This window comes from Diabrotica virgifera, chromosome 1, assembly GCF_917563875.1.
Source record: "Diabrotica virgifera virgifera chromosome 1, PGI_DIABVI_V3a".
Lineage (NCBI taxonomy): Eukaryota > Metazoa > Arthropoda > Insecta > Coleoptera > Chrysomelidae > Diabrotica > Diabrotica virgifera.
Genome location: NC_065443.1, coordinates 99313148 through 99336612, shown reverse-complemented (window position 1 = coordinate 99336612; position 23465 = coordinate 99313148). Strand labels below are relative to the sequence as shown.

General features: G+C 33.2%; 1 protein-coding gene across 1 annotated transcript; it reads right to left on the bottom strand.

The window, feature by feature from the left end:
- Nucleotides 1–532: 532 nt before the first annotated feature.
- On the bottom strand, nt 533–2545 carry LOC126891342 (trichohyalin-like). The gene has a single exon (XM_050660523.1). The coding sequence runs from the start codon at nt 2543–2545 to the stop codon at nt 533–535; it is 2013 nt and encodes a 670-aa protein (XP_050516480.1).
- Nucleotides 2546–23465: the final 20920 nt, after the last annotated feature.

The window sequence follows — 23465 nt, the reverse complement described above, 5'->3', positions numbered from 1 at the left end:
TTTCTTATTTGGTTCGGGGACGATGAGCAGATCTATTTCTAGCTTGCAGGCTTTTGCGTGGACAAGATCGTGCGATCTGCGCGCTCTGCCCACGTTCACCTGCAGTATCCTTATACCAGGTTGATCCTTGAGGTCCGTTTAGGTTCAGTTCCCTGAGGTCTCCTCTGCAGCGGATTCGCATCCTATTATTAGGTTAAAATGTCTAAAAACTAAAGTGAATAAATAAACAGGTATAGATAAAATAAATAAATAAATAAAAGAAATAAAATGTGTATAGATAAAATGTATATAAATAGAAATTTTCAATAAATAGTATATATAGATGAATAAATAAAATAAATAAAATTCAATAATTAAGTTAAATAAAGAGAGTGTATAAATAAATTTTATTAAATTGAAATAGTGGTGAGCATAAGGTGTTTTCCGTGAAACTTTGTGAGAGGTGGCCTCCTGTTTCGCAGGTGGGCTGTATAGGGGTCCATTTCTGTTCTCCAGGAAACCATCTCTCACCTTCTTACTTTTATTTTTTTTCTTATGCACCCTTTGGGGGTTCCCTTTCCCTTCCCCTACCGTACACCCACGCCCGATAGGCTGGGCATTGCATGCGGTCCATGCGATGACCTTCTTCATTACAAGTGAGACAGAATGCAGTGTTACCACACTGCACTGCCGTATGCCCTGTTTTCATGCAGTTGTAGCAACACGCTACCCTGCTCTCCCCTTTACATTCAAATGTGCTATGCCCGTAATGGAGACATTTGTAGCACCTCATCGGGGTGTACCTCTCCATAATGGGACAGAACACCCAGCCTATCGCTATCGTAGTGTATCGTCTCAATTCCTCCGCTTTCGTAGGGCGCACGGCTATGGTTGCCACTTGTTCTCCGTGCTGGTTTGTTCGTAGCATTTTTATGTCTACCTCGTCCTGTGATATTCCGGTGTATGCTTGTATGGCTTCATGTAGGATTTTCTCCGTGACCCCTGGGTCCAGACCAGTTATTGTGAAATAATTCTCTTTGCGCCTTACTGCCATACTAATACCGGACATCTTCGTGTCCATCTCCCTTTTTAGCTTTTCTGCAGCTCCCCTTCCTTTAAGCTTCACGAGGATGTCCCCCCCTTCGGTTTTTTTAAGTCTATCCACCTTCACTCCTATTTTCCCTATATTTATTTTCGCATTCATCTCCTTTAAGACGTCTGTATATGACTTGCTCCCGGTTTTAATTAGGAGGGATTCCTCTTGCTCGTTTTTAACTTCTTTATCCATTTCTTTGCCTCGTATAATTATCTCCCACGTTATTTTTTCCCTCCTACCCACGAATTCCAGGGCTTTTCGTACCTTCTCTTTGTTTATTTCGTTATTAATTGCTACCCGTATTATTTCGGGCGGCTCCTTCCTCTCTTTAATTTGTTTTAGGGCCTTCTCCGCCACTTCATGTGTCTCCGCCACTTCTCCTTGGTCCTTAATTTTTGCGACATAGGTATACCATTCTCTCCTTACAGTTGCCATGGAGCTTCTGTTCCCATTTTCTATGTACTCTACGTTTCCCTCTTGACAACCCTCTATGATTTCATGCACTTCTTCTCTGATAGTGCGTATTACGCTTTCTATTCCACCCTCTTTTATTTCATTTTTTGTTACTATCAGGCATTCTTTCTTAGCTATTGTTTCTTGCAAGCCCCCTTGTTCCCATTTTGTTTTTTCGTAGACTGTTTCCTCCCACCTCTTTTCATATATTTGGTTGAAGTCATTTATGTCCCCCCCTTTGTTTAATACTTCAATTATCTTCTCAGTCTCCTTTCTTTGCTTTTCTCGCTCTATTTTTATTTTGCATTGTTCGCATCTAATGCTCTCCTCCTCCGTTTGTGTCTTCTTACTTTGGTTTAGGCCTGTTTTGTTCTGATTATATATTTCCCCAATCAGATTTCTAGCTATTATTTTGTGTTCCCCCTGTATGGGGCCTTTATTGTTTAATATTTCCAATACTTGTTTTAGCTTTCTCAGGATCCTTTCATTTTCTGTCTCCTCGGGGTATTCGGCGGTCTCTTCCCTCTTCTCTTTTTTGAATCTCTCATTTTCCTCTAGGCTATCCCCTTTTCTTTTTTTGGACTGTTGTATTGCTTCGTAATCCTCGTCGTCAAACAACAAGGCTTGAAGAATGCTATCTCCAGTTTTTTGCCAGTGTGTTTCCGTTTGATCTTCTCTTTTATTTTCCTCTCCTTCCACTTCTATTGCTTCCGCCGAGGGTTCCCTCTCCTCTGCATCTCCTTCTTTCTCTTCCTCTTCTCTATTAGTTTCTTCTAGCATGTTGTCCAATAATGTCGAGTGTGTTATGGGACCCGACCTGTTTATTTTTGGTTGATTCTGATGCCTCTTTAACATTTCTTCCTCAAACTTCTTTCGCTCCTCTATTTCTTCCATTTTGCCGTCGTGCGACAGTTCTTCCCCATTCTCGTTTTTGTTAATCTTAGCTTCGTCCTGTTTCTTTTGCCTGTAGTCGTCCTCTTTTTTTTCCTGTTCCTTTGGTTTTTTTAATGGTTCCATACAAATCCCACGAGTTGGGACGTACTATACGTCAGACGCGGCAGTGCGCCCTTACCGCGTTAAGGCTATGTTACTTCGGGAGGTCGCCAGGTATCCCGAAGGGATCGTTTGCGATGCTCTAACCCTCGCATCTCTCATATCTTTGGCACGATGCCTTCCACCGTGATAATGGGGATTATTTTATTGAGGTTTACTCCTCTAGGCTTTTTTCACGGTTGCCTCCGGACGCAGTGGCAGTCTGTATTCGCAGGCTACTTGGAATTTCCGCGTAACTGCTGCCTCCCCTGTTACGCGGGATTGGAATGGGGATTTGTGTATATGGGATAAAGGTATTTAGGTGGGGTGAGACATTTCGGCCACTCTTTATAAATGGGTTGGGATCATTCTAAGAATGAAAAAGGTGTTTGTCGAAAGTTGAAACTGGAGCCCCCGCAACGACGCAAAGCGCGATGCACGACGCAGGCACCCCGGCGAAAGGCCCCAGCCCCGACTCCGACAAAAACGTTTGTTGAAAGTGGCGATTAGAATTTGGGGATAGAGTAGCCTCCGGGAAGTTGGAATGTGTAACTTAAAATTGCTGAAGGCGAAGGCGCCGCAACTGTTCGCTTCAGTTGCCGCGCCTTTTAGCGTCCAGCGGCGGTGTCCGGCGACCACCCGGTGCACAGACGCTGGACGCTGGGACTGTGTTTGGTTTCACTGGTCGTGCTCCCCTCACAGAATTCAGGGACCAAGATCAATTACTCGGCCCTCCCACCAGCGTCGAGGAAAAATACAGACCCAGGGAGAGAATGTTCTATCCTTACTCAGATTTAAGTACTAGAAAGTTCCTCTTCTGTCCTTTTCCGAGACGAATGAAAACGGAATGTGATTGCAAGGAATCCTTTTTGTTTTCTATATTCGTCATCTGCGGTCTTATAAATTGTAAAAGTCGCAAATTAAGGATGTACCAGAAAGAACTTTCAACACGAAAAGTCTCAGATTTAAATAACTATTTACCATTTTAATGGTGAATTCTGCATCTGAGACTCTTTTCTAGTTTCATCTCTCTTTACTTCGCAATGTATTATGTTTTCCATCTGTTGTGTTATTCTGCCGGTTATTAGCGCGCTCAGGGCCCAGAGCACGGCAAATAGAATTCTATTTTGCTGACGTCACAAAATAGAATTTTATAATGGGAGAATCGACGGTTGCTAGGCAACGTGACGTCACTAAAATAGAATTCTATTTGGCGTGCTCCCACAACAGTACTGTATAAGTACATACATATTTTTTGATTTCGCTGTCGTGTCCTCCTAGATTAGAGTGGCCAAATCATAAACTTGAAAAAACGGGACACATCCAAGGATCAGTAGCGCACCTAGAATATTTATCTGGGGGGGGGTTGGGTACCTAAATTTTTTTGTATTGTTTGTGAAAGACTAGTTACATTTTTCTACCATTCTTTATATATTTTTCATATTATGCTCTGGGGGAAAGGGGGTTTACCCCCAAATCCCCCTCTGGGTGCGCCACTGTCAAGGAGGGTTTGGGGCGATACCCAAACAGGTAGGGGCGATTGAAACATGGTTTTTTAGCTAATTTAGGACCTATAAATCCTTTTCAATTTACCTTTGAATATGTGATTTACGTACGATCAAGACAGCGAAACAGACCGAACACTAAAAAACTCCGTCAGAATGACATGGATCAACAACCCGTCAGAGCAAAACAGGGAAGAATACAAAATAGCGAGAAACAAAGCCAACTCAACAAATAAAAATAACAAAAATGACTGGTTTCGCTGGAGGATATTAAAAAAGACAGAGAAAAGAGAAAACCATAAAATAAAAGAACTTTACAAAAAAATCAGAGCAACAAAAAATACGGCCAGCCTTAAAACAAGAAGACTAAAAATCAAAAAGGAGAAACCGTATTTGAAGACAAACAGATCAGCAGAATATATGAAGAATATTACGAAAAAATACTATTCACTATGAAGGCATTAGCGTAGCTAGGATGGGGCGGAGGGGGCGGTCCGCCTCGGGTGTCACCCGTTCGGGGGTGACACCCGAGAAACCCGATCACAACAGAATGAATCGTTAATTTGTATCTTTTTCACTTTACATTGGATATTATTTTGTGAACACACGTCAAAAGTCGAGATCAAAGAGACGTTCCTTGATTTTTTCCGTTAAAAGGAAAAAAGCAGTTGATCTAAGTAACGAAATTTTCAAGAAGCTTGAAATTAATGGTTTAGATATATTATGAGGTGCTGTTCACCGGGATACGATAATGCAGCTGTTATGAGCGGCGTAGGTACATACAAGCCATTATTAAGGGGAACGAAACAAAATGCAAAATTTCAATATATGTGTTAAATGTATTAATTTTTTTCTGAGAAAACTAATAAATATTTTTGAAAAATTTAAACGCAGAATGAAAGATTACATTCCGAGGGCCGCAAGCCCTTAAAACTTCTATAATGTTTATTTTAAATTGCAGGGGTGAAAATAAAAGAATGGTGTGATTTTTAATTGCAAATATTTCATTCAAAGAAACTTTTTATTTATTCTAAGGGACTTTCGGCCCTCGAATATAAAGTAGTCTGTCATTCTGCGTTTAAATTTTTCAAAAATACTTATTAGTTTTCTCAGGATTCGAAAAAATGAATACATGTAAAAAGCCCTGTGAAGTTGGCACCTCTAAATAAGATTTTTTCAAAAATTTTTCTTTTTTTTAATTGTCCATCAAATGTCCACTCTTGTCCAGTAAAAAATTTTTTTGTCCACCTTTTGTTTACGAAATACTAAAAAACGTGAAATAAGGCCCAACATCCCGAAGTCAAAAAAACGTCGTAAAAACTGATACGTTTGATTGTCCAACTGTTGTCCACACTTGTCCAGGCATTTTTTTTAATTGTCCACCTTTTATTTTTTTAAATTAGCAATAATCATCGTTTGTTAAGTAGTAAAAATGCCACAAAATGAGAATTTTTGGAAACTTTTTTTCACGTTTGATTGTCTATCGAATATCCACCCTTGTCCAGCAAAAATTTTTTTTTGTCCACCTTTTGTTTACAAGATACTAAAAAAACGTGAAATAAGGCCCAACACCCCGAAGTCAAAAAAACGTCGTAAAAACTGATACGTTTGATTGTCCAACTATTGTCCACACTTGTCCAGGCATTTTTTTAATTGTCCACCTTTTATTTATTTAAATTAACAATAATTATCGTTTTTAAGTAGTAAAAATGCCAAAAAATGAGAATTTTTGGAAATTTTTTTTCACGTTTGATTGTCCATCGAATGTCTACCCTTGTCCAGCAAAAATTTTTTTTGTCCACCTTTTGTTTACGAGATACTAAAAACACGTGAAATAAGGCCCAACACCCCGAAGTAAAAAAAACGTCGTAAAAACTGATACGTTTGATTGTCCAACTGTTGTCCACACTTGTCCAGGCATTTTTTTTTAATTGTCCACCTTTTATTTATTTAAATTAGCAATAATTATTGTTTGTTAGTAAAAATACCAAAAAATGAGAATTTCTCATTTCGTCTTCTGTGATTGGTAGATGCCGCGTCAAAGAATATCGATCGGGAAAAAATTATTTCGTCATTAGTTAAAGCGGGACAGAGGCCGTTTTCTCCGTTTCCTCCTTCCACTCATTCGCTTTCTGTTCTATGCGTCTCACTCGCACTGCAGCAGCCTCTGTGTCCCCTTAAGATGGGAAATATTGCTTGCACCAGGAATTTGATTAAAACTTGCAGTTTACATTTTTCGTTTATTAAAACATTTATCACCGACACTTTTACTATTTTCTATAAACTTATAGAAAAATGAAATGTTGAATGTTTACAAAAATCCTACAGAAGTATATCAATAAACTCACTTATTAATTGTTAGTCTAATTGTCTATTTCTCCGTGATTCTCAAACCTATCATGCATTTTTTTTTTCAAAAATGTAAACATATATTATTTTTCGGTTATCCAATCAACATAATTAACTTGAGCATAGTTTCTTCGAATTTTACAATTTAACTTGTGCCTTACTTTTCATTCACAATCAACTATTAAAATATATGAGAAGTACCTACTGCATATTAAAATGAGTTATCTTTTTAAATAGTAAGTAACCCATGTGAAAAGTTACAGAGGACATACTATTCTCAAAAATGTTGATCATCAAGAAATTTTTCATCCTCGCCTTCAAATTTACAGAAAATTGTCAGCATTTAACGCATCAAATGAATCATACTTCCGAGGAATTTTCTAATATGTTATTATCAAAATATAAATAATTGCGATCAACAAAAAAAAAAAGAAAAATAGAAAGTGTACAAATAAAAAAAATGCCAAAATATGTCTAAACATCAGTTGGACAGTAAAATCTATTAGTTTTTATGACCTTTTTTGAAAGTCCAGGTGCTTGGCCTTATTATGGGTAAAATATATTATGTATCATGTAAAATTTTCTTGCTAAGCAATAGTAAAAGTTAAAAACATCAAACAAACAATAATATATTTCTTCACTAGTGTGGAAAAGTTTTTTTAAACGAATCTGAGGGTTGCAATGCGAGCCGAAGGCGAGCATTGTAATCAAATGAGTTAAAAAAACTGTTCCACACTAGTTAAAAACGATATTTTATTCAACAATGTGTGAAAATGCGAATATTGCATCGCTCGAGCGTGTGGAAAAGTAACCTTTCCTACACGGCGTTGAATAAAAATATCATTTTTTGGAATTCGCATTCATGATCCATTGTTGCTACCAAATTAAAAAATATTGCTGAGAAAAAACCAATGTTTCACAAGTAATGAAAATGTCTGAACACGAATGGACAACTTTTGGACAATCCAAAGCTGTTAGTCCTGACAACTTTTTCTCGAATTCGGAAACTCCTTCCCTGTCCAAAAAATTTGTTTCTATTTTTTTCAAAAAAGGTGGACAAAAAAACTTTTTGTTGGACAAGGGTGAACATTCGACGGACAATCAAACGTGAAAAAAAATTTCCAAAAATTCTCAATTTTTGGCATTTTTACTAACAAACAATAATTATTGCTAATTTAAATAAACAAAAGGTGGACAATTAAAAAAAATGCCTGGACAAGTGTGGACAACAGTTGGACAATCAAACGTATCAGTTTTTACGACGTTTTTTTGACTTCGGGGTGTTGGGCCTTATTTCACGTTTTTTTTAGTATCACGTAAACAAAAGGTGGGCAAAAAAAATTTTTTGCTGGACAAGGGTGGACATTCGACGGACAATCAAACGTGAAAAAAAATTTCCAAAAATTCTCATTTTTTGGCATTTTTACTACTTAACAAACGATAATTATTGCTAATTTAAATAAATAAAAGGTGGACAATTAAAACAAATGCCTGGACAAGTGTGGACAACAGTTGGACAATCAAACGTATCAGTTTTTACGACGTTTTTTTGACTTCGGGGTGTTGGGCCTTATTTCACGTTTTTTTAGTATCTCATAAACAAAAGGTGGACAAAAAAAAATTTTTGCTGGACAAGGGTGGACATTCGATGGACAATCAAACGTGAAAAAAAAAATTCCAAAAATTCTCATTTTTTGGCATTTTTACTAACAAACGATAATTATTACTAATTTAAATAAATAAAAGGTGGACAATTAAAAAAAATGCCTGGACAAGTGTGGACAACAGTTGGACAATCAAACGTATTAGTTTTTACGACGTTTTTTTGACTTCGGGGTGTTGGGCCTTATTTCACGTTTTTTAGTATCTCGTAAACAAAAGGTGGACAAAAAAAATTTTTGCTGGACAAGGGTGGACATTCGATGGACAATCAAACGTAAAAAAAAATTCCAAAAATTCTCATTTTTTGGCATTTTTACTAACAAACGATAATTATTGCTAATTTAAATAAATAAAAGGTGGACAATTAAAAAAAATGGCTGGACAAGTGTGGACAACAGTTGGACAATCAAACGTATTAGTTTTTACGACGTTTTTTTGACTTCGGGGTGTTGGGCCTTATTTCACGTTTTTTAGTATCTCGTAAACAAAAGGTGGACAAAAAAAAAATTTTACTGGACAAGAGTGGACATTTGATGGACAATTAAAAAAAACAAAAATTTTTGAAAAAATCGTATTTAGAGGTGCTAACTTCACAGGGCTCATGTAAAACACATTGAAAATGTTGACATGCGTCAAAATTTTGCATTTTGCTCTGTTCACCTTAAAGCTAAAAACAAAAAGGCCATTTTCGTTGGTTGCATTAATAATTTAATTAATTTATGTGGCTAGCACTCTTTTGCACAAATATTATATTTTTCGGAATTTTAGAAGTGTGGTATTATAATATCACCCTGTACAAAAGATGTGTTATTCAAAGAAAAACATATATCATTCATCGTTCGCCCTTGACCAAGGCCGAGCGTGAGGTTGCGAGAGTTCATCATGTATATAAGTGAACACCCGATGATACGGGTCATCGTTATCGTTATAATTATTTATAGTAGATATAGTAATTGAGCAATGTGACGGTAGGTCGGTACTGTGATATGTAAACCCATTGTTATGGTTAATTGTAGACGGAGTTAAAAGTAAATAATATAATGTATTTGAACTAAGAAGAGAGTTTTAATTAATTACGACCTAGAAGGCAGTAACAACACACTATTTAATACATGGCTGATCCTGCAGATTAGAGGAGGTCTTCTGAAAGGAGCAGAGATGGCGGTAACAAATTGGAAACGGAGACGGCGAAGATGGACCAGGACGAAGATGCAGAGAACCCAGGGAACAAAGACAAAGTGATAAAATGTAAGTAAGAATGTCTATCTTTATTAAAAATGCTTCCCTCGGTTTTATATTATTATCGAAAATTGAATATTTATCTTTGCTGATGTTTGAATAATTTATGAAGTATCGATTTTTTTTAAAGAATATCTATGAATTTTGAAACATGAAGTGATTTTTGAGAATATTTTTATCAAAGTTTATTATATATGCTATTACTGAATTTTTATTGAATTTTGAATTTTTATTGAATTTATTTGAAAAATCTATCCGATTTCGATTTTTAGTACGGTTATTTTTGAATATTTTATGGAATATCGAATTTTTTTTCAAAAATTTCTATCGAATTTTGAGATATAAACTTATTTTGAATATTTTTATCTAACTTTTGCATATGCTATTTTTGAATTTTTATCGAATTTTTGTCGAATATGTATACTATTCTTGAATTTTTATTAGCCAGTTATCTTATTACATATTGATATTTATTGAGTATATTTAGTACATTTTCATCGATTTTGTGTTAAATTTTGTATGATATGAACCTGAATTAATAATTTTTGTGTGATAAATGATATATAAATGATTTTTTTTTAATGAATAATGATTAGTGATGACATACGTTAATATAAGAGCTTAAGACAAACATTGCTATAAGCAAGAGATTTATTTTTAACGAACCGACCTGATGCGTCGAGATAAGGAATTTGGAGAAGAACTATATAGATAAGAAGAAGAACTAACAATAGTATAAGCTAAATATTATGAGACAACTTGAGACAATAAGAAACCCACTGCTCTTGTCAAATTAGGAAGGTACTAATGATTTATAGAAGCTTGAACGCTTATTAGAGACCCACTCTGTGTTTTGAAGGGAACCTATTTTATTCATGATTATTCGTGAATAAACAACGGCCTCAAAGCAAGGGATTGAGGTTGTGATATTTTTAGAAGAATTTGAACCGCATAAAATACCTATTTCGTGTTTTGAGTTAACTATATCACCTTAATGGTGCGTACAGATCAGGGCGAAAATTCGGGTTAATATTGGCGGAGAACTAAGACATCCGAGTGAAACCTCTTTTATTAAGGTAAAACGAAGGTATCGGAGCTAGTATATGAAGTGATGATTATGATGATATATGAAATGATATATGAGATAAATGATATATGATTGTTATATGAAATATGTATATGAAGATGAATTATGTACACTGTAGAAGTGTTATTATGTGGAGAAAAATGAAGAAATATAGTTGTAGTACCAGACAAGAAGAAGAAGAGAATAAAAGATAATTTTTTTATTAAAATATGTGGGAAAAATGAAAGAAGACACATAAAAATTGCAAGAAAAGAAGCAAAATTAAGAAGATACTAAGCAAATAAGTAGCTAATCATTGAAATATGTCTAAGAATTAAAGCTGTAAATTTTTTTTCTAAAGTAACGTAAATTAAATAAGTTATAAATTTTAAACGTAGATAATGAATTCAGGTTAAATTTTCGCGGAAAATGGAAGTGTTTGAATTAAGGATAGACAATATCTTACAATAAGTGATAGTAAGCAAAGGGACACAAAAAGTGAAGTTTTTAGAGAGATTAAATATTTATTATAGGTACAAGAGAGTTATTAGAAGTTTTTTAGAGACATATTAGAAGTTTTTAGAGAGATTACATTTTTATTATAGGTACAATATTTTAAAGTTAGTAAGGCGTATATAAATAAATCAAAATAAGACTGAAATAATAAGATGAAATAGTAAAGTAACGTTAAATTCTTTTTTTTATATACCATTTAATAGAGGTTTAGGTAATATTTAGCTTAGCTTAGGAAGTATTAAAGTCGAGATTTTATTACAATTAGATTAGTTACGGCTTATAGGCACTAAAAGACTATTTAAAAGTTAGGATCAATTTCATTCACTGTGGACACTGTTTTGATGAAGTGAATTAGTGAACGAAAAAAAAAGGGACGAAAAGACACGACGTGAAAGTACGTGAACTAGTAATAGGTTATAAAATACCAGTTTTAGTATAGGGAAAATATGAACTTTTGTGTAAAATAGGAAAAAGAATATACATGTTTAGGGAAAAATTGATTGATCTGAAATGTACCATGTTACAGTTAGTTAGCATAGTTAGGAAATTTAATTTTTCAAAATAGTATTAGGTAACCATAAAAATTTTTGTAAAAGGGAAAGAGGAGCATCACATTTTAAAAATATGTAATTTTAACAAAACGGGGAGGTGTGGTATTATAATATCACCCTGTACAAAAGATGTGTTATTCAAAGAAAAACATATATCATTCATCGTTCGCCCTTGACCAAGGCCGAGCGTGAGGTTGCGAGAGTTCATCATGTATATAAGTGAACACCCGATGATACGGGTCATCGTTATCGTTATAATTATTTATAGTAGATATAGTAATTGAGCAATGTGACGGTAGGTCGGTACTGTGATATGTAAACCCATTGTTATGGTTAATTGTAGACGGAGTTAAAAGTAAATAATATAATGTATTTGAACTAAGAAGAGAGTTTTAATTAATTACGACCTAGAAGGCAGTAACAACACACTATTTATTACAGAAGCAATTTTTAAAATTTTTTTTGTACAATCACTCGATAAAGAAGACTTTCTCGCTTGTCAATGGTCACGAAAAGTTGACGTTTACTGAGTTCCGTCACTTTATCGCTCTAGTGCGTAAAGTTTGATTTTACGCTCGTCGTCCGTAGCAACCGTACAATCATACAATACAAACACATTGAACATTCAAACTGAAATATATAAAAGTTAATGTTATGACATTATGACAGATATAAAATAGTTACAATAAAGTTAATGATTTAAAAATAGTTTCATTTTATTAAGTGATTGTATGTAGAAAAAATGTATGTATTACAAGCGTAAAGTTGTAACACGATTAATTTTATGAAACAGCCCCACGAATGGAAGCCATTTTAATGAAGCGCGACTAATGGATAAACATGAAGATATATATAGATCTGACAAAATTCGTGCTACAAAAATTTATTAAGTACCTCGGTTGCTCAAGTCATCAAGAGATTTTAGAGAGTGGATTCTTTAATAGATGTTATGACATACTCTTATTAGCTTAGAAAAATTAGAAAGATAGAAAAATCGGAATATAGATGTGAAATAAAAAATAAAGAAAAAAAAATAAAATATTGGGCGCCACTGGTTACCTAAGGAACCAGAATTTATACAAAAAAAAACAAATATTAAAAGAAAAATGGTATTAAATCAAAATAAAACAGAAAATAGTCAAATAAAAAAAATATACATAATATACAGAATATTATAACGTAACTTACCTTATTTATTCAGAATTCTATACTCAGTCAATTTTTAATGTTCTTACGATTCAAGAGAGAAGGGAAGAAAATAAATTATATGTTGAAAATCAAACATTATTTATTAAAAACAAAAAAATTAATCTCTGATCTCTCTGTTATAATTAGAGACCAGATTACCAATTAATCAAAGATGAAACGAACAGTTTTACAAATATAAAAATTATACCTTAACGATTAGTGTCCTGGCTTCTTCCTCGTAGCTTGATTCGAAAGTCCAAGGCGCTATTGCACTCGCGAAACACTTCACTGTCGTTAGTTACAGCAAACAGCAAACAGTACATTGTTTATAAACAAACATTATTATAGAAAAATTCAGCTTTCACTTGAAGATAAATAGTTTAAAAGTTCGTTAAACTGGATCAAATTTTACTTTTAGTAAAATCACTCGATAAAGAAGACTTTCTCGCTTGTCAATGGTCACGAAAAGTTGACGTTTACTGAGTTCCGTCACTTTATCGCTCTAGTGCGTAAAGTTTGATTTTACGCTCGTCGTCCGTAGCAACCGTACAATCATACAATACAAACACATTGAACATTCAAACTGAAATATATAAAAGTTAATGTTATGACATTATGACAGATATAAAATAGTTACAATAAAGTTAATGATTTAAAAATAGTTTCATTTTATTAAGTGATTGTATGTAGAAAAAATGTATGTATTACAAGCGTAAAGTTGTAACACGATTAATTTTATGAAACAGCCCCACGAATGGAAGCCATTTTAATGAAGCGCGACTAATGGATAAACATGAAGATATATATAGATCTGACAAAATTCGTGCTACAAAAATTTATTAAGTACCTCGGTTGCTCAAGTCATCAAGAGATTTTAGAGAGTGGATTCTTTAATAGATGTTATGACATACTCTTATTAGCTTAGAAAAATTAGAAAGATAGAAAAATCGGAATATAGATGTGAAATAAAAAATAAAGAAAAAAAAATAAAATATTGGGCGCCACTGGTTACCTAAGGAACCAGAATTTATACAAAAAAAAACAAATATTAAAAGAAAAATGGTATTAAATCAAAATAAAACAGAAAATAGTCAAATAAAAAAAATATACATAATATACAGAATATTATAACGTAACTTACCTTATTTATTCAGAATTCTATACTCAGTCAATTTTTAATGTTCTTACGATTCAAGAGAGAAGGGAAGAAAATAAATTATATGTTGAAAATCAAACATTATTTATTAAAAACAAAAAAATTAATCTCTGATCTCTCTGTTATAATTAGAGACCAGATTACCAATTAATCAAAGATGAAACGAACAGTTTTACAAATATAAAAATTATACCTTAACGATTAGTGTCCTGGCTTCTTCCTCGTAGCTTGATTCGAAAGTCCAAGGCGCTATTGCACTCGCGAAACACTTCACTGTCGTTAGTTACAGCAAACAGCAAACAGTACATTGTTTATAAACAAACATTATTATAGAAAAATTCAGCTTTCACTTGAAGATAAATAGTTTAAAAGTTCGTTAAACTGGATCAAATTTTACTTTTAGTAAAATCACTCGATAAAGAAGACTTTCTCGCTTGTCAATGGTCACGAAAAGTTGACGTTTACTGAGTTCCGTCACTTTATCGCTCTAGTGCGTAAAGTTTGATTTTACGCTCGTCGTCCGTAGCAACCGTACAATCATACAATACAAACACATTGAACATTCAAACTGAAATATATAAAAGTTAATGTTATGACATTATGACAGATATAAAATAGTTACAATAAAGTTAATGATTTAAAAATAGTTTCATTTTATTAAGTGATTGTATGTAGAAAAAATGTATGTATTACAAGCGTAAAGTTGTAACACGATTAATTTTATGAAACAGCCCCACGAATGGAAGCCATTTTAATGAAGCGCGACTAATGGATAAACATGAAGATATATATAGATCTGACAAAATTCGTGCTACAAAAATTTATTAAGTACCTCGGTTGCTCAAGTCATCAAGAGATTTTAGAGAGTGGATTCTTTAATAGATGTTATGACATACTCTTATTAGCTTAGAAAAATTAGAAAGATAGAAAAATCGGAATATAGATGTGAAATAAAAAATAAAGAAAAAAAAATAAAATATTGGGCGCCACTGGTTACCTAAGGAACCAGAATTTATACAAAAAAAAACAAATATTAAAAGAAAAATGGTATTAAATCAAAATAAAACAGAAAATAGTCAAATAAAAAAAATATACATAATATACAGAATATTATAACGTAACTTACCTTATTTATTCAGAATTCTATACTCAGTCAATTTTTAATGTTCTTACGATTCAAGAGAGAAGGGAAGAAAATAAATTATATGTTGAAAATCAAACATTATTTATTAAAAACAAAAAAATTAATCTCTGATCTCTCTGTTATAATTAGAGACCAGATTACCAATTAATCAAAGATGAAACGAACAGTTTTACAAATATAAAAATTATACCTTAACGATTAGTGTCCTGGCTTCTTCCTCGTAGCTTGATTCGAAAGTCCAAGGCGCTATTGCACTCGCGAAACACTTCACTGTCGTTAGTTACAGCAAACAGCAAACAGTACATTGTTTATAAACAAACATTATTATAGAAAAATTCAGCTTTCACTTGAAGATAAATAGTTTAAAAGTTCGTTAAACTGGATCAAATTTTACTTTTACTCGAATAAAATTATTTAGTTAGACTCGAACGTGATTATTGAAAGTTCATTAACTTTGACCAAAATAAAGTATGTGAGCATACTACAAGTTTTAACTGCACTGTTAAACATAGTAATGAGAAAATTGAAACTCTTCTCTCCTACTTCTTATTCTGACTGCTTAAATGAAATTAGTGGATACCAAAATTGGTATAAAATGATAACGACGATTTGCTTAGAAACAGCGGGAAAATCGCCGGAGTTCACGATACACCATCACCATCGCCGGGCTGGAATTAACCTAGCCGGCTGGGAAACTGGAAAACTACTCCATGACGATGGCCCTAAGGGAACCAAAACTAAACCCAACTCGATGGTGGCCCTGGTGGAACTCAACTAAACATGATGATAGCTTATACGGAACTAATCTCTAGGACCGCTAACTCGATCCTTATAAAACTTGGGTTCCTCTCCCAAAAAAAAGTGACTTCCTACTTAGACCAATAGGAATCATACCAGATATTTCTCTACCAATCAAATGGTCAGAAAAAACTCAAGACATCCCTCGAACGCCATGATGGTCCTACCTTCAACCAATTACAAACACTTAAACTTCGCAATAACAAAATCCCTTGAGTTTACACGAAATGCGGTGACTCACACAATTACAGTTAGTTTTTAGAACCAATATTTAAGAGCTTTACTAAAAGCAATCGACTAATCCTTCCTGCTCTAATACAATCCTCAATAAATTTGTGTCTGAGAAAGGCATAAACCTAAGACTCTAGTCTACAAATGTCATAAAAGCAAACTTATCTTGCAAACTACAACACTGCAGGGATTCTTCCTCTATATAGATATTTGGATATCGACCAAAATAACTCAAAACGGTAAATGTCATAAAAACCTTTTATGCTCCGAGTCTTTACTTAACGTGGAATCTCTTTGAAAAATATTCCGTTTACAATTGTGTAGGATATAAACAATTTGGGGCATCTTTGTACACCAAATTTCAAAGAATCGCAAGAACCGAAATAAACATCCAAATCCCGTGAGAATTGAATAACGCCATACTCTGCCTATGCGGAAGATCGATATACAGGGCGTAGCGAAAGTATTACTGGGTCGGAATTTCAAATATTTAGACGGGGGTTTTTTAGACTGTTTCAAAGTGACATTATTGCTTTCGAGTAATTACCGCTCTCTCTTATTAACTCTTACTCTCAAGCAATAATGTATCACTTTTCGCTCTTAATACATAAATAACTATTTCTGCTTCCACTAGCTGCTCTAAAGTGCCTATTAAACACAGCAAAGTATTTGTAATACTTATTATTATTATTACTCTTTGTAATATTTTCTTTTGGAATGGTGTATTAAGAGAAATACATTTTTGCCAGATTGAATTAAACGTATGCCAAAACATACGTTTATCGGATTTTCGTTGATTTTAACAAACTTTATTTTTAGGATTTGGGGTGATACCATCCATTACCGCCCCGGGTGTCACCCATGCTGGCTACGCCACTGTATGAAGGAAACACACTGCAATGAAGAAGTAAGGTCGTAGAAAATAATGACGAAGTAGAAATTTTCACAGAAGAAAAAGTACAAAAGCTAAAAATATTAAGAACCTAGGAAACGGAAAAGCATCAGGAGAAGATGAAATAGCAGCAGAATTAATAAAATACGGAGGAAGAGAACTGTCATATAAAGAAATAAACCAGGTATACAACGCAAATACGGGATATTTAGGCGTCCCAAGAGACTTTTTCGGGACCCCGGGACAAATCGTTAAAAAACGTGACAATCCCGTTTTTACGGGACGTTTGGTCACCCTATCTAGGACGTTTTCTGGTCACTCCTTATCTTTTGAGGTCGGCGATTATCCCGAAAATTTATCTTTGTTCTTTTTATTCCTACTATTGTAAATTTCAAAGCACTATCAGAATGCAGAGTAGATCATAGGTATGCGAAAATTATTCGAAATATATCATTGCATAACTGAGAAGATAAAAATTGGCAGAGGGGTGCGGCAGGGAGATACCTTGTCGTCAAGACTATTTATAACAGTCATGGAGTAGGTGTGCATTTAAACGATTAGAGTGGGAATCAAAGGTTATTAGCATGGAAAGATATTCAATCATCTCCGATATGTCGATAACTTTCTTGTCATAACAGACGACTTAGGAGAAGCTAGAGTTATGCTACAGCTACAACAACCACACCAAGTCACACAGAGAGTCGGTTTAAATATAACATATGGAAAAACAAAAATGATGACCAATCTTGACCCGAATGAGCCAATAGAAATCGAGAAATCGCCCATAGAACTTATGGAAAATGTATGTATTTGGGTCAAAAAATAAGGTTAACGCGAGACAACCAAACATGCTAGCTACTCAGAAGATATGTTTAGATTGGGGTGCATTCGGAAACATGAGAGACGTATTTAAAACAAATATACCTACGAATGCATTTAAACAGGAAAGCTTTCAACCAGTGCGCTCTACCAGTCCTCACATACGGAGCAGAAACCTTAACTTTCACAAAAAACATCAGCCGGAAAATTTAGGACGCAACGACAGATGAAGAGAAGACCCCCAACGCGATGGACCGAGAACCTCAAAAGAATTGTGACCAATTGGATGGATAGCAGAAAGGCCTATGTTCAACAATGGACAAATCAGAGCTGATTGGTGATGATGATGATTATAAATTTCCACTGCTCATATTACACCATAACAAAAATAAGTGGGTGGGACCTCAAAAGTATTAATCAACCACGCAAAAGCATATTCTTTGGGAAATCAGCAGACTGAATATAAGCGTTGATTGAGGTATTGGGTAATACCTCTAATACCTCAATCAACGATATAAGTGTATTATTGGGAATCAGTGACACATGGTGGCCTAACTCAGGATATCTTTCGACAACCACCGGTACCTTATATTAGTCGGGCAACATTTATAACCAGCAACCACCATATACGAGGAGTAGAAATTACTGTCTAGTCTATACAGACGCCAACAGAGCTCTTCTTCTTCTTCAGATGCAAATCCACTAATGGATGTTAGCGATCACATTTTCCATTAACTCTTTGTTTCTTGAAATATGTATTAGAGATTGTATGTCGTTAATCCCTGTCCATCGCCTTATGTTTCGGAGCCAGGACATTTTTTTGCGTACTATTCCTCTCTTGCCTTCAATTTTACCGTCGATTTTAAGCTGAAGGAACGTTTCGCATGATGTGACCCAGGTACGCCGTTTTCCTTTTCCTGATTTTTTAAAAAAATTGGCGTTTTTGGTTGATTCTTTTAAAGACATCTACATTTGTGACTTTCGCCGTCCATGGTATCTTTAGGATACGGCCATAAAGCCACATTTCGAACGCTTCTTTCTAATCTGTTTATATCCCTCGTTTTGAGTGTCCAGCCCTCTATGCCATATAACAGCACCGACTATACGTAGCATTTAGTAAACTTTACCCAACAGAGCAATCAAGGGTTTTGTCCCTTAATCAGAAAAAGTAATGCTCCTACAAATAAAGATAAATAAATACTCCTCCAGGTATACAAATAAAAAAGAATGTAATAATTAATATTGTTTGTCCTTATAAAGCAGCTCTTTATTTTTTTTACAATCAAGAATTTGAACATTTTAGAGGAAATTTTTACATTTACAATTTATTGATACATTTACGATTTAACATTTACCTTATTTACATTGACATTGTTATTCGTCACCCTGGACATCAGATACTCAGGCCTTCACCTACGTCATATGCGTGTTCAAAAACCCCAAAAACCCTCGAGTACTCTGTTTTTATCAATTTAGGGTCGGAAAGCATCGATAAGAATTCCAGAGGCTGAAGTACCTTAGCAGTAACCGTGGGCACCAAGTGCTCCAGGTGTCGGCTACCACAAAATCCCCCGAGTAACAAAATGTGGTCTTTAATTAACTGATTTTGACATGGACACGATGTCACAAAATTCGATATGGTCCCAAAAATTGCATGTACTTTTGGATGCATTTTATGCACTGTAAATGCAATTACAGTTGAGTCCGCGAGTCTTTACCCGTGCGTCATTAATACCTGGCGAGATAAAACACATACTTTTTATCTAGCATCATTCTCTTCCATGCATGAAACTCATGACAAACCAGCAGTAACAACACATGTTATTTTTATGAACCATCTAGACTCAGTGCATTGAAAAGAGATAGGTACAAAAAAAGACGATTCGGTATGTTTTCATATTTTAAGCACAATTTGTTTGACTGATTTGTTTAATTTTGTGGCTGTCAGTCAGTTGAACTTTTTGCGGTTTTTGTCGAATTTTTGCGTTTTGAAGTTTCTTTATATTAGGTACACAAACAGTTGTTTTCACAACTAATTTTATATTGGGCTTTGAAATTTTAAGGTAAATAATTATATTTAGGCAATTAATATTTAAAACATACAAAGCTAACGTCATTCACACAGTCAAGAAATGACTGTGTTTAGATTTCCGTCAAAGTGAATAAAATAACAAAAATAAAATATGTTATTGGATTTTTTTATAAATTGTTTATTTATTTATTAATCAATAATAATAAAAGAATTTATTAAGCTACTTCAAATGTAGCTGTAATTCTGCGCAAAAATTTTGAAGCAAAACTTACATTTGACATTCTATATATTTGATAACGTCAAATTTTATAATAAAACCCGTAATCGGAACAATAGCCACTTTATGTCAGTTGTTGTTGCGTGAAATAGATTTCCGACTTATTTCGTATGCTTTAGAGCAAGTGATGACGCACGGGTAAAGACTCGCGGACTCAACTGTATGCATTTCCACCAATTTTTCTATTGTAGACTTTTTTCCTGACATCATTCTGACCACAATGCAAAAAGTTGTAAGTCTCTAGGTGCTGTATTTAAAAATCGATTTATTCCGGTGTTTTTCAAAAATATTGAAGGTTCTAGAAACTTTCGTTTTTGTATGGCCCCCATGTATTTAGTAACGTAAATTTTAGTAGGTATTTAGTACCTCAAGTAACAAATGTAAATAAAGAATTTACAAACATCATGTCATCACACTTTTGTCGTCATACAAAAAAGAAATGTTATTTCACTGTGTCGGTTTTCTTTGAACCAAAGATCATAATTATTCATTACCAATTTTACTAAATAAATTCTTCTTTAGTATTTCCTACATACATAAATAACTTACAATAGAAAATTTTTATGGCGCCAAGCGGACGTCCACAAAATTATAATTACTTTTTCAAAAGGTCTTATCTATCAACGTAATTTAGAGGAATATTTATTTATTATATACACAATATTGGACAAAAAACCGAACATTTACATTTTTTGTGATTAGTGATTACCTTCAATTAATATTAGTCTGGGCTGATTATCGGAGAATAGGCCATTTTTGGGAAAAGTTATTTACCAGCAATTTTATTGCTGGAATCGAATTATAAGATCCTATATATTAATAATATAGGTATGCAAAGTCCTCAGATAGTGTGCTACTTTTTTTATAAACAAAATGGCGCTCGAAAATCGTGTTTTTTTCAATTATTGCTCTAGAACTCCGAAGATTTTAACTTTACAACAAAAACACTCAAATAAAAATTCACCGTGATTAAATTCTGCATAGAGAAGTGTTTTTCCCGATCAGCTCCGACGAAAATTTTCCTCGGAAAATGCGGGTTTTCCCAACAAAATCTTTAATTTTCAAATAAAGTTTTAGATAAGTAATTATTTACCAATAATTAAATAATTTGGTGACTTAAAAGCCTTCTTGGTTTAGATTATAGTTCCAGAAGCTGGTGAAAATTAAACGAATATTTTAGCAACAATTCAATTGTTAATTAATAATTTACGGTCGCAATAATAACCAAAATAATTATTATACACTGATCAAACTTTGAAATCTTATAAAGATGAGATGCCTGTTTAACATTTTGTTGACAAAATATAAATTTTTTATTTTTTTGCATAATCTTCAAATGTTTAAAAAAATAGTTATAAACAAATTAACGTTTCTCAGAAAGTTTTTATTATATTATAATTTTAAAAAATAGCTAAAATGCGCATTTCAAACATCTTGAAAATAAATGCTTTAAAACTTTTTTGCAACCATTTGCAAAAAAGTTATGAAACAGCAAAGTAAACATACGATTACTACGGTGTTAATAATTTTTTTTAATTCTTTCAAAGCGTAGAAGTGAGTTTAAAGTACAAGCTAATTATTTATGAAACAATATCGATTATCAGCTTAATGGTTATATTTTAATTAAAGATTATAAATATATTTTTTTGTAATTTACACGCGCGAAAGTAGAATAATACAGTACCGTAGCTACCCGCCCACATACACAACTCGCGCGAGTTTAAGCGTGTCAGTCGCTTCAAGTGAACATTTTATCTCCGGCTCTGTATCAAGCCTACTTTCGCGCTAAAAATTACAAAAAAAAAGTATTTTTAATCTTTGATTAAAATATAACCATTGCACTAATTTTTGACATACTTTGTGAGTAATTAGATTGTACCATAGACTCACTTTTAAGCTTTGAAACAATTAAAACAAATTATAAACAATGGAGATATCGTATATTTATTTTGCTGTTTCCTAACTTTTTTGCAAATGGTTGGAAAATTTTTTTAAAGCATTCATTTTCAAGACCTATGAAATACGCATTTTAAGTATTTTTTAAAATTAGAATATAATAAACAATTTCTAAGAAATGTTAATTTGTTTATAACAATTTTTTTTAAACATTTAAAGATTATGCAAAAAAATGAAAAATTTATATTTTGTCAACAAAATATTAAATAGGCATCACACCTTTATAATCTTTCTAAATTTGATCAATGTCTCATGATTATTTTGGTTGTTATTGCGACTGTAAATTGTTAATTAACAATTAAATTGTTGCTAAAATATTCGTTTCATTTTAACCGGCTTCTGAATTTATAATCTATACCAAGAAAGCTTTTATTTCACCAAGCTATATAATTACTGATAAATAATTACTGGCCCAAAAAATTTATTTGAAAATTCGAGATTTTGTTGGGAAAACCCATATTTTCCGAGGAAAATTTTCGTCGGAGCAAATCGGGAAAAACATGCCTCTATGTAGAATTAAATTAAGGTGAATTTTTATTTGAGTATTTTTGGTATAAAGTTAAAATCTTCGGAGTTATAGAGCAATAATTGAAAAAAATACGATTTGTCGGCGCCATTTTGTTTATAAAAAAAGTAGCACACTATCTGTTGACTTTGCATACCTATATTAATAATATATAGGATCTTATAATTCGATTAAAGCAATAAAATTGCTGGTAAATAACCTTTCTTTGTACTTGACTAATTAGACCAACGTATTATAACTATTTTTTTTTCAAAATTTAAAGATTATGCAAAAAAAGAAACATTTATATTTTGTCGATAAAATATTAAACAATCATCTCATCTTTATAATCTTTACAAGTTTGATCAATGTATCATGATTATTTTGGTTATTATTGCGATCGTAAATTGTTAATTAACAATTGAATTGTTGCTAAAATATTCACCGGCTTCTGGAATTACAATCTATACCAAGAAATCTTTGATGTCACTAGGATATTTAATTATTGATTGATAATTACTTACCTAAAACTTTATTTGAAAATTATAGTTTTTGTTAGGAAAACCCGCATTTTCCGAGGAAAATTTTCGTCGGAGCAAATCGTGAAAAACATATCTCTATGCAGAATTTAATTGTGGTGAATTTTTATTTGGGTGTTTTTGTTGTAAAGTTAAAATCTTCGGAGTTATAGAGCAATAATTGAAAAAAAAAACGATTTGTCGGCGCCATTTTGTTTATAAAAAAAGTAGCACACTATCTGCGGACTTTGCATACCTATATTATTAATATATAGGATCTTATAATTCGATTCCAGCAATAAAATTGCTGGTAAATAACTTTTCCATGAATTTTGCTAATTAGCCCAGAGTATATGAACATATTATTATTCATTCTCTTTTACTTTATCACTAATGTCAATGTGTTGGAAGGTTGGTAAATAGACCTCACGTGCATGAAATTAATAAGACCAGGTTGTATCGTCGCCCCCGTTAGATAAATTATTCCGATTCGTTTTTTTG